The sequence below is a fragment of the Gekko japonicus genome, unplaced genomic scaffold (genome assembly GCF_001447785.1).
Source record: "Gekko japonicus isolate JY-2015 unplaced genomic scaffold, Gekko_japonicus_V1.1 scaffold2059, whole genome shotgun sequence".
NCBI classification, from domain to species: Eukaryota; Metazoa; Chordata; class Lepidosauria; order Squamata; family Gekkonidae; genus Gekko; species Gekko japonicus.
The window spans coordinates 55017-66888 of NW_015164253.1; the positions used below are offsets into that span (position 1 = coordinate 55017).

Genomic DNA, 11872 nt, shown 5'->3' on the forward strand with positions numbered 1-11872 from the left:
TGGCAAAGCGCCCTGAAGAGAAAAGTAAAACTTGCCTTCGAAGTTCCCTCACAGCACTGCACAAATCCTTCAACTGGTGTAATGGAGGGGGGGGGGGGCTCACAATCACCAATTACAGTTTTTTTTAATTGAACCCAATATATTACACATTGAAGTAAAGCGCCTACAGGACAGAATGTACTGGCGGTCTACAACATACACTGGCTTAAGGAACTTCATCAGATTGTGGCTGTAAGGCTGACACAGCAGTCTTACAAGCAGTAATCCATTCAATATGCCAGCATTCTGCAGCTTGCTTCCTGAGTCTTGAACAAAACAGTAGACAACAGGATACTTTGGGCTGCTCCCTACCAACTGAGTTCGTGCCAGCTGTGAAACACTCTGACTTCCTTAGCGCTCTGGGCTCTGTCTACGAACTGTAACCAACAGCATCCCTTTCCCAGAGCAAAACGTTCCAGCCCCCTGGCGGACATTTTATGGTTGTACCCACCAACATTCCTCATATTCCAGAAGTTGCCTGCAGGCTCTCACAATATGTATTGGGTGGTGATACAGAAGGTTTTATTAAAAAGTAAGCTACAGGTTCTCTAGGTCCCCGAAATAAAATTTTATTATGCAGTCAGTTCCAATTTAAACTATCAATGACATTGGTCTGTTTACATTCACATTGCATCCAAGAATCAAAACCTCCTGCACAGTTTGCAAATAGCACCAGCCAGTGTTGTGCATTCGGCAACTTTTCTCCAAAGTAGCTAGAAGACTTCCAAACTACTTATCAGGCTGTCTCCTTAGAACACTAATGAATGCATCTTTGGGCACTTCCACATTACCAATTTTCCTCAGCTTCTTCTTTCCTTCAGCTTGCCTCTTCAAAAGCTTCATTTTCCGTGAAATGTCTCCACCATACTGTTTTTAGAAAGAAAACGTTTTAATTTTCCCCACCTCTCTGTACGTGATACATAAAACTGAGCAGAGGGACTGTTGTATTTCTGATCGCTGTTTTCTACCATCCATTCAAGTACTTTTTGAAGTTGGACAAACTGTACAGAATCGTGATGTTCTGGGGGATATATATTACTCCATATTGTTTAAGACTGACTCAATGAATATAAATTCAGGTGGGAAGCCATGTTGGTCTGAAGAAATAGAACAAAGTATGAGTCCAGTGTCACCTTTAAGACTAACAAAAAGTTTTAATTGTATGAGCTTTCGTGTGCCACCGGACTCCTGCAATGAATGTAAGCTGCTAGTCTGCATTAAATAAGGATACTCTAACCAGTGTTCCCTCTAAGCTGAGTTGGTGTGAGCTAGCTCACAGTTTTTTGGCCTCCGGCTCACACACTGTTGTCTTAGCTCAGGAACGATGCTCCAATCCAGAGCAAACTAATTTATGCAGTAGCCAAATCACCTGCCTGCTCACAACTTTAATGCTGGTAGCTCACAAAGTAGAATTTTTGCTCACAGGACTCCACAGCTTAGAGGGAACATTGACTCTTATAAAATCAGACTTTGAGAGTGTTTACAATAAAAAAAAAACACAGGAAGCATGTTGAACAAATGTTATTAACTTGGCAAACCTATGAGCTTTCTTGAGTTATCTGCATCGGACCCAAAATATTCATGTACTCCTAAATACCTTTTTTTTCTGAAATTCACAATGAAAGAATAAATTACTTGGGGAGATAACCCCCCAATATAGTCTAATGAAGGAAACAGATAGTGGCAATAGAACAGTTTATTCCACAAGTAATAGATACTTACGCATTTTGCCAGGACATTTTTTCTATATGCTTTCACCCTGAAGGAAAGAAGGCACAGATAGTTCCGACATATTTTTTTTTTTAAAGAATTCTGAGTGTCAAGATTTTTTGCAATGTGATCCGGGTTTCTCTCCCAACTACTACAAATCCATGTGTACAAAATGTGCCACTAAGCAGGAATATTTGAGCCCACAGTTGCCAAGATGAGTTAAGATTGCTATTACAAAATCAAAGGACACTCTATTTCCTGTATACTTGGCTTGTTTACTTAGCATACCCACTTCACAATTCTAGCCCTTTGACGTCAGTCCTCAATGAATCCTCATCTTTATCCACAACTCTAGTTGTTTCTCTGTAAGCAACAGGTTGGGCAAATAAAAGATGGAGTAAAACCATTGTGACAGGTACCCAAGAGACACAGAAGCCAGCCACAGTAATAGTCACAATCGGTCAACAGGAGCAGCAGTGAGAAAGGTTAAGATCTAACAGAGAGGTTGTCAGTCAGAAGAGGTTAGGTTTTGAAGGTAGAGGAGCTGCCTTTTGACAGTTAGGTGTAACAGGTGGAAATTAAAGATCTAAGCGGATCTCAGATCTTTTGGTTAAAGTGGAGAGTGAAGTGCTACCATTAGGCCAGCAGGTTCAGCTAGGCCTGGTATATAACTTAGTTGCAGCAGAGTGCTGCGGTGATGTGTTATAAACCTCTTGAGAGAGTATTCCTGAGGCATGTACTATGTAAAAAACGAACGCTTCACAACTCTTGGTTAAGTGTTAATATTTATCTCAGTTGTGTGTGTGTGTGTTTTTTCTAAAATAAACTTGGTTCATAAGAACAGAAGAGCCCTGATCAGACTTGTGGTCCATTTAGTCCAGCATCCTGTCTCACACTGTGGCCAATCAGTTCCTCTGGAAGGCCAACAACAATGCCTAGAAGCTGAAGCATTCCCAATGTTGCCTCCCGGCTCTAGTATTCAGAGGATTAGTGCCTCTGAATGTGGAGGTTCCCCTCAGTCACCATGGCTAGTAGCCATTGATAAGATTTATCCTCCAATTTTTTTAGTATATGTGCTGCCGAAGCAAGCACGATAGATTTATCCTCCATGAATCTATCTACTCCCCTTTTAAAGTTGTTTATTATTTTGGCCGTGACTACATCCTCTGGCAGCAAATTGCACATTTTAATCACTCTCCGTGTAAAGTAGTATTTCCTATTGTCTGTCCTGAGCCTACTGCCCATCAGCTTCATTGGATGCCCTTGAGGGCTAGTATTTTGGGAGAGGGAGAAAATTTTCCCTTTGTCAGCTCTCTCCACCTCATGCCTAATTTTATAAACCTCTATCATGTCTCCCCCCCCCCCCTGCACACCCTTCGCCTAGTCCTCTCTTTTCTCAACTGAAACGTCCCAGACTCTTCAGCCTTTCCTCATAGGGAAGGTGCTCCAACCCCCTCATCATCTCGGTCGCCCACCTCTGTAATTTCTCCAGCTCTGCAATGTCCCTTTTGAGTTACGGTGACCAAAACTGTACACAGTATTCTACATGAGGCCGCACCATAAATCTATACAGGGGTGTTGCAATACTGGCTGTTTTATTCTCAATCCTTTTCCTAATAATCCCTAACAAAGAGTTTGCCTTTTTCACCACAGCAGCACACTGGGTTCATGCTTGCATTGAGCTATCCACTACAACCCCAAGATCTTTCTCCCTCAGTCTCAGCAAGTTCAGACCCTATTAGTCTATAGTTGAAGTTGGGATTTTTTTTGTTTGTTCTCGTTCACTGTTAAAAAAAAAAAACCCATCTCGTTCCTGTCAGTTTTGCCTCAGTTATCAATCCAGGCTTGAACAGGTTACACTCAGGCCCAGATCCTATTCCCCTTGAAGTTGTCTTCTCTTTGTTCAGTTCCCACAGGGAACCCTAGAGCAGTGGGGTAGGCAGGAAATCGTATTATGGTGAAAGGCAAAATCCTTTGTGGGTGGCATCCATTCCAGCCCTCAGGAAAACTGTCACAACTACAAACAGATGATCTCCAAAGACCAATTTCCTTTATCATTGAGCAGTTTAACCGTTTCAATATGAAGGCAACAACTTAAAAGGTAAAGGTTCCCTTGCTCGAAAGCCAGTCAAATCCGACTCTAGGGTTGCAGTGCTCATCTCCGTTTCAAAGCCAGCGCTGTCCGAAGACGTTTCCGTGGTCATGTGGCCGGCATGACTAAACGCCGAGGCGCACGGAACGCTGTTACCTTCCCACCGAAGTGGTACCTATTGATCTACTTGCAATTTCTTGCTTTCAAACTGCTAGGCTGGCAGGAGCTGGAACTAGAGACGGGAGCTCACTCCGTCATGCGGCACACTCGAGTCTCGAACTGCTGAACTACCGACCTTCCACAGCCTGCAGTTCAGCGTCTTAACCACTTGAGCCACCTTCTTAACTTCTTAACAGGCCGCATTTCTAGTTGGTTTTAACTGCAGTTATTTTTGACAGCCACTGGGAGTCAGCAGACTCCATGCGGTCCATGGGGGACAGCTTGCCTGAGAGAATGTGAAACTATTTTGTCACTAGCTGTTGTAGATTTTCCAGGTTGTATGGCCGTGGTTACTTGGCATTGTAGGACCAGACATCAGGTCCTACAATGCCAGGACCATGGCCATACAACTCGGAAAATCTACAACAGCTAATGAACTCCAGCCGTGAAAGCCTTCGACAAAATATTTTGTCACTGCATCTCTTGTACCTCATGCTTTGGCACTCTACTGAGGGCACTCTTGAAGGCAAGTTAGAAGCTTCAGTTGTTCAGGAATGTTTCAGAACATTTGTGGGGTTTTTAAAAAATTTTATTTCTACCATCCTGTTTTGGTGCTGTTGGTAAACTGAACTGATTATATTTAGTGTTATACTGAAACGTTTTATGGTTGAGACTTGTGTTGTGCCTGTTGGCCAGGAGGAAAACCCAGAAAAAAATATCTCATGTTAATGAAGGTGCTACTTTTACGTGCATAATTTGAATTTATCTTTAGATATATTCTCTTAAGAAACTGGAATTTCAGTCAGAATGTCAACTAAGCGTTAGGAAACCATGTTTAAAATAATTAGAGACATGGGGAGAAATCAAAAAGTCAAGTGGCAATATTAAACTCACGTTTCTCTTGCAATTATTTTGCTTCCAACTGCTGCCTGAACGGCTATTTCAAACAGTTGTCTTGGAATAACATCTCTTAAGCGCTCACACAGAGCTTTACCCTCTTTGTATACCTTGTCCCTAGAACAGAAAACAAATCCTTGCAGTTTCGCATAATTGCCTTAAACCATTAGTAGCAGTTCTAGAATGTGTTTAATTAATCACAAAAAAAATTATATAGATGCAAGTCTTAGTTAAGATGCCACAAATGCAGTCAATCCACTAAAGGAAAGAGAATTAGGATTATGTTTGGGAATGTGCGTACAACAAAACTCAAAATACTATTATAAAACGGTTGAGTGTAATCAAAACCAGAAAATTATAAACTTGGATAAGTTCTCCATTATAGCCCTCACATTCCATTTTGAATTGGTTTTACTGTTTGACTTTTTAATCCCCAAATTACAAGCACAAGGCGCGGAAAAATGTCCATGTTTATTTGGGGTAGGTATCTAATGGATGCCTATCTTGCTCTGAAAGCTGGATTGTCTGTTGAGTTTACTTACCTGTGTACAATAACTATCAGTTCTTCTACAGCATTTCCATTTAAAAGAATGTCCATCTTGACAAGATCTGCAGTCTGGTATCCAGCGTCTTCATAGTCAAAGCTACAAATGGGTGAAGGGAGGAAGAAGCCATTACCATTCACCACTTCAAACAGTTCATTCTTTTAACTTTTTAAAATATACTGTTTTTGTTATAACTTCTGAAACTGAACTGCAAAATGTTTGTCCTACAACAAAGCACTGTCCTTTCAAATACTGATTCACACATATATAATGGGAATTTTTCCGCTCATACAGAGCTATCAACAGGGATCCCAGCCCCCTGGTCCAGGCAGAGGGTTCCCCGATTTGGAGTGGGCTTCCCTGCTGCCGGCCAGCTGGCTGGCGGGGGGGGGGGGGAATCCTGGCCCCCAAATGACATTTTTGGGCCACTTCCGGTAAAATCAGAAGTACCACCCAGACATACAGCCAAAAATGTTGTGCGGGGGACACTCTGGTATTTAGGCAAACTATGGTTTTAAGGGTGAAAAACCATAGAGTTTTTCCAAATACCAGAGCATATTCGTGCAACATATCCAGGTGATGTCACTGCATTGGGGACATTGTGCAACATCTCCCCACCTCCTCGAATGCCCCCCAAAGCTCCCTGCCGGCCGAGGTAAGGGACCTGGCAATCCTAGTTCAGCCATAGGCCAAGGCCAGGTGCGGTTAGCCCCACCACAGTTATCCATGTCCTGGAAGCTTCCAGATTGAGATTCTGTGGTGGATTTCTGTGTGGCTGCCTTCGAAGGCTGCTCAGAAACTTCAAATGGTTCAGAATAAAGCATCCAGAGTGCTGCTGGTTAGAACACATCCTAAACACATGACAATACTAAAAGATCTCTGTTTCCCAGATCTCTTTCCCAGGCACAATTCCAATGCCTGGCTTTATACTCAGACATCTGAAGGACCAACTGCTCCCATTCCCTGGCATGATCCTTTGAGGGCTTTTTCTGGATGCCCCACCTTCAAATATTAGATGGGTGAGAGATAAGGCCTTTGCTTTGGTGCCCCTGCCCGCCCGCCCCAAGTTCTAGAATTCCCTTCCTGGGGATGTTCTCTTGGCACCAACCTTATCTCCAGGCCCCAAGTCAAAATCATTTTAATGTACCTGGGCATTTGGTGTCACTAATGCTGGTATTACTGTTTTAAGACTGAAGCTTTATGATCTTTATCAACAGTCATTGCTTATAGTTTAACACTTCAATTGTTAACCATCTTTAAAATTTTATACAGGAGGGCGACATGGAAATACTTCAGATTTTAAAAAGGCATCATTTCACTCCTTTCTCAATCATTTCTTATACCATAAGCAAGAGTTCCTTTTCTCTGCCCCCACCTAGCACTTTAAACTATTCCATCAGTTGCACTCGGGTTGGCTAGAGGACTTAAAATAAATATAGCAAACATAGAGGAAGGAAATAACTTGTTTATGACAGAAATACCTTACAGGTAGCCTGCGCTATCTGCTTGCCCTCAGGCATAGAAGTAGATCCAGAAAACAGATGGTGAGCCTCCCCCACCAGGCCTGCCTGCTCTATGGAAGAGAGACAATACCACCCCCCCCAACACTTCTGCAGCCTGGTAAAAAAAAGACCCCTTATTTCCCCAAAAACCTTGAAAGTCCCCAGTTAACTTGGCACATCATCTCCAGAACTGATTTCAAAAGTCCCACTCAAACTGAATATCTACCTTATAAAAACGATGTTACCTGGCATATCCAGAGGAGAGGGATTTCAAAGCATCATAGAAATCTACCACAATTTCATTCAGCGGAAAGAGATTCTTCATCATGACTCTATGATCGTCGATGTACACCAGATCCTTCTGAACAGCCCTTCGACTCTAACGGGTGAAAGTAGCTGTTTGAGATACAACGGAAGTTTTCCTTGGCAGAAAGCATCGCCAAATGTGTGACTTCTAACCATGACGGATCATTTTTAAAGTTGCGGACCCACCGTAATGAGCTGGCAAATAACTTATACCTAAGTCACTGCACACCAGCTTTCCTTTCTTTAGGAAAAGTTATTTGGTGATTCATCATTGCTAATATTCTTTTGGTACCCCTATCTGCAAGGAAATCCCAGAACAGTTTGCACTTGGCTTCCTAAATCTTTGCTTCCTGGATAACAGAGCAGACTTTTGAGAGACCACGTAAAGTCACTGGACTCTAATTTGGCATTTGAAAAAGTGTGCGTGCACACAAGAGCTCATACCTTGAATAAACCTTTGTTGGTCTTAAAGGTGCACGGGACTCTTATTTTGTAATGTAGATTGTAAGGTGTTTGAGGACAGGAATCTTTCTTTTCTCTGACATTACCGCGTAATGCACTATTTACACTGACGGTACAGCAGCAGCATCACTGGGTAAGATCCAAACGGTGCACATCCATGAATGGAAGTCTGAATGGAATGGCACCTTTAGAGCCAAGCCATTGTTATTCATAATGTTAAGAACTGTAAAAGACACAGTACTATGCCCTATAGAAATTATGTGATGCAAATAATAATATTTCTCCTGTCCCAGTTACAAGCAAGGATTAAGCAAAAATTAATAATAATAATAATAATAATAATAATAATAATAATAATAATAATAAACCCACCTGGCACAGAGTGATTATTTTACCAATATATTCATCAGGTGTTATGATGGTGCCCATCACAGTAGGTTCCAAATATTCCACCACTTCTGACTTATCAGGAAACTCAGCTGGATTTATGATGGTTATCTCCTCTTTCCCATGTGCCTACAAAAAAGGGGGGGGCGGGGGGAGGAAGCCATTTTGCGCTATTTTATTCAGGCTGCGGAGCACATTTGCTATCAAAAGAGAATGCATAAAAACTCGGTCACAATTCTGAAAGAGAACCAGACTGTAAAGCAATGTTTCTCTGACTGTAATAGTGATGGAGCACTACTTTTTCTGCATTAAAACTGGAGGTGCAATTTACTCATTCACTGGGAAGATTTACCCAGTGTATAAGTGTATGAAAGTAAGAACTGCCCTGCTTGAGTAGAGCCCGCTGCTTAAGAAGAAGAGTTAGAGCCCCCCCTGGCCCGCCTGCCTCGGAGTCGCCAAGGGGGGGGTCGCTCTCCAGGCCTTCCCCTCTGTAGCCAGGCACGCAGAGGTTTTGGCTGTAGTGGGCGTGGCCAACTCTGAAGCCGGCCGGAACTCAGTTCCTGTGCGTTCCTGCCCAAAAATTACTATGTTCAAGTCAAAGCAATCGTGGTTTCCACAAGCAAGAGTTAACCAACACACTGAAACTGAGACACGCTTCTGATTGTGGTTTCAGTCTATGATTCAGATGTTAAGTGGGGTAAGCAGCAACAGCAGTTACCCCAGTTCAGGTATAATGGTAAGCCACAATTAATGTAAGCCAGAGAAAAAAGGTGCAACGGTTGGGCTGGAGGAAGAGCTTGTGCGTTTCACAACTGGCCCTGTAAGGTGTGCAAAGCAGGCCGTGGTGCTGTGTGGTGATGCCTTTTAACGAAGCATTGTAGCTTTAGCGACAAAACTAGATAGTTTCAGACGGTAGCCATGTTGGTCTGCAGTAAAATAGTTAAGATTTTAATCCAATAGCCTCTTAGTGACCAACAAGAGTTTCAGGGTGTAAGTTTTCAAGAGCCAAAGCACATATCTGATGAAGGACGCTACTGGACTTGAATCTAACTACTATACTAGTATCTAGGGGTGTGCATTCAGGTTATCTGAGCCCAAATATTAGCCAGATATCAGCCAGGGTATTTATCCACCTATCCAATATGGCCAAGCCCAAAAAATCCTGAAAACATTTGGGATTTTTCAGGGCTGCCAAAAAGCTGGAGTTAAAGGGATTGCAGTCCCTTTAAACACTTCTGGTGAAGCCGCGGCTTGAAGAAGGCATTTAAAGGGACTGCGAGCCCTTTAAATGCCTTCAGAGTTCAGCCACAGCTTGCAAAAGGCATTTAAAGGGATCACACTCTCTGTAAATGCTTTTCCACCCTCCATTGGAAACAATGGAGGACAGGGACACCTACTTCTGGAACCCATAGAATTGGACCCCCTGGTCCAATCTTTTTGAAACTTGGGGGGGGGGGTTGAGGAGAGGCACCAACAGCTATGCTGCAAATTTGGTGCCTCTACCTAAAAAATGTCCCCCACAGAGCCGCAGATAATCCCCTAGATCGATTCTCCATTATACCCTATGGGGACCATTGACTATCATGGTCCCCTATAATGGAGCTGAAAAAATTCTGCAATCCCAAATATTTACCAAATCTGAATACCATACTGGTATTGGGATTCGAGAATATCTGGAAATATCAATATTTTCCAGGTTCAACATACCCGAACCTGAAAAATACCGGGGGTTTTTGCACACCCCTACTAGTATCATTTCATCCGATCGCCATGCCCTTGTGTGTCTTTAGGTTTCTAAAAAAAAATCACATTACCTTTATCAATTTTGCTGATGAAAGGACTGCCTTATAGGGAACTGTGGGTGCTGTCAAGATGACGGATGTGTTGTATTCTTGTTCCAAGCGCTGATTAAAAACTTCCATATGTAAAAGGCCAAGGAAACCCAACCTGTAAACAGAAGGCTTCCACTGTACAATTTCAAGATACCAATCTGTGTGGCTAAAGAAATCCTTTATCTCCAAATGCCAAAAAGGCACATTACACTTCCTAGCCAAACAGAATTAAGAGACGTTCCCCACAGCTCTGCACTTAAGATGATCATATCCACAAACAGTGCCCAAAGCGGTTGGCTGAATACAAGGAGGCTCACCTCCAGCCGGCTCCCAAGGCCACGCTACTATCACGGTGAACGGTAACGCTGGAATCGTTAAGGGTCAGTTTTTCTATAGCGCTTTTCAGGTTGCCATATTCCGATTGGTCTACTGGGAACATTCCTGTGAATAAAAATAGAATGAAGACTGATATAGGCAGTTAATTGATATCCTCTACATTGACTCAGTGCACTTTTAAGAGACCCTTCAAGCCCCATTTTGCAGCCAGGTGTTTTGGTTTCTTAATTGCAGCCCACATATCTGACATAAAAATAACAGCATTCAGAACCCAGTGGGGTAGCTCCGGCTTCCAGGCCATTCTGCTGCTGCCATCTCTCTGTCTGTCTGATTTATACCCTGCCCTTCCCGCCAAGGTGGGCTCAGGGCAGCTTACATGAAATGCATATATAAATACAATTTAAAACATACAAAACATCCTGTCCTGCTGTATGGATGTGAGGGATGTATGTATGTAGTTAAATGTTTATTGCCAGGTTTTGAAATGAATTAGGTTGTATCGTTAATATTGTTAGCGGCTTGATGTTAGAATTAATTGTAATCTAATTGTTTTAATTATTGTAACCGATAATCATTCTGTGAATGAACTGTGATTGGAATTAATCTAGCTTATTGCCCTTCCGTGAAGGGGTAGGATATTGTATGCGGCTGCAACGGTCCCTAGGAAAAGTAATTTAGGAGAGGTAAAGGGTTAGACCTGGTTAACGGTAGAGTAGGGTTGATACATATTGGTTATTTTTGTACTGCAGGGAAGAGTGTATGACTGAATAAGGAGTGGGATAAAGTAAGTGACCGATTTAGCGCTGCTGCAATCCGTCTATTGATAAAAAATTGTCTTTAACCGGCAGATACAGCTATGCCAGCCCAACAGATTCCGGTGCTCTTGGGGAGGGGAAAGTATAGCGGTGGGTCTAGGCAGAACATCAAAGGAAGGACCCTGAGAAACATAATGGCTCGGTGCCCTTCCAGCCTACGACCCATCCCAAGGGAGGTCAGCAGTGGGGCTCGGATGATGAACCCCTCTCCGTCATTGGTGTACTGCAACGCCAGGTCCATCAACAACAAGACGATGGTCCTTAGGGACTTCGTCGTAGAACAACAAGCGGACCTGGCGTGTATGACCGAGACCTGGGTGCGGGAGGGGGAGACGGTTGCTCTCTCCCAACTTGCCCCGCCCGGGTTTGCGGTCGTACACCAATCCCGGATTAAGGGGCGGGGGGGAGGAGTGGCGTTGTTCGTTCGGGAGGCTTACTCCTTCAGGGCCCTCCCCTCGCCGGAGATCGCGGGCATGGAGTGTGCCGGCCTGGTGCTGGAGACTGAGGAGAACTTGGCTATCTGGCTAGTGTACCGACCGCCTAACGCACCGGCCAGTAGCCTGCCGTCCCTGCTGGAGGCCGTGTCTGGCTGGGCTACGGACCTAGTGTCGTCCATGGAGGCACTGGGGCTCTCCCAATGTGTATCGGTCCCCACGCACCAGGCCGGGCACACGCTCGATTTGATCTTCGCCGCGGGGATTACAGTGGACCGGATTACTGCCATGGCAGTACCATGGTCGGACCACTATTCCCTGAAGGCCCGTCTGAACATCCCACCCCGACCCCGTTT

At 43.7% G+C, this 11872-nt stretch overlaps 1 protein-coding gene across 1 annotated transcript in view; it reads right to left on the reverse strand.

Moving 5' to 3' along the window:
• Positions 1–515: 515 nt before the first annotated feature.
• The window catches only part of GUF1 (GUF1 homolog, GTPase), a 30878-nt gene continuing 19521 nt past the window's right edge, over positions 516–11872 (reverse strand). Inside the window, exons 11-18 of the mRNA XM_015408671.1 lie at positions 10249–10372; positions 9914–10046; positions 8085–8228; positions 7190–7323; positions 5440–5541; positions 4895–5014; positions 1762–1798; positions 516–906 (exon numbers count right to left, since the gene is read on the reverse strand). Of these exons, the coding sequence (XP_015264157.1) occupies positions 769–906; positions 1762–1798; positions 4895–5014; positions 5440–5541; positions 7190–7323; positions 8085–8228; positions 9914–10046; positions 10249–10372 (932 nt within the window). The 3' untranslated portion in view covers positions 516–768. The remainder of the gene's footprint in view (positions 907–1761; positions 1799–4894; positions 5015–5439; positions 5542–7189; positions 7324–8084; positions 8229–9913; positions 10047–10248; positions 10373–11872) is intronic.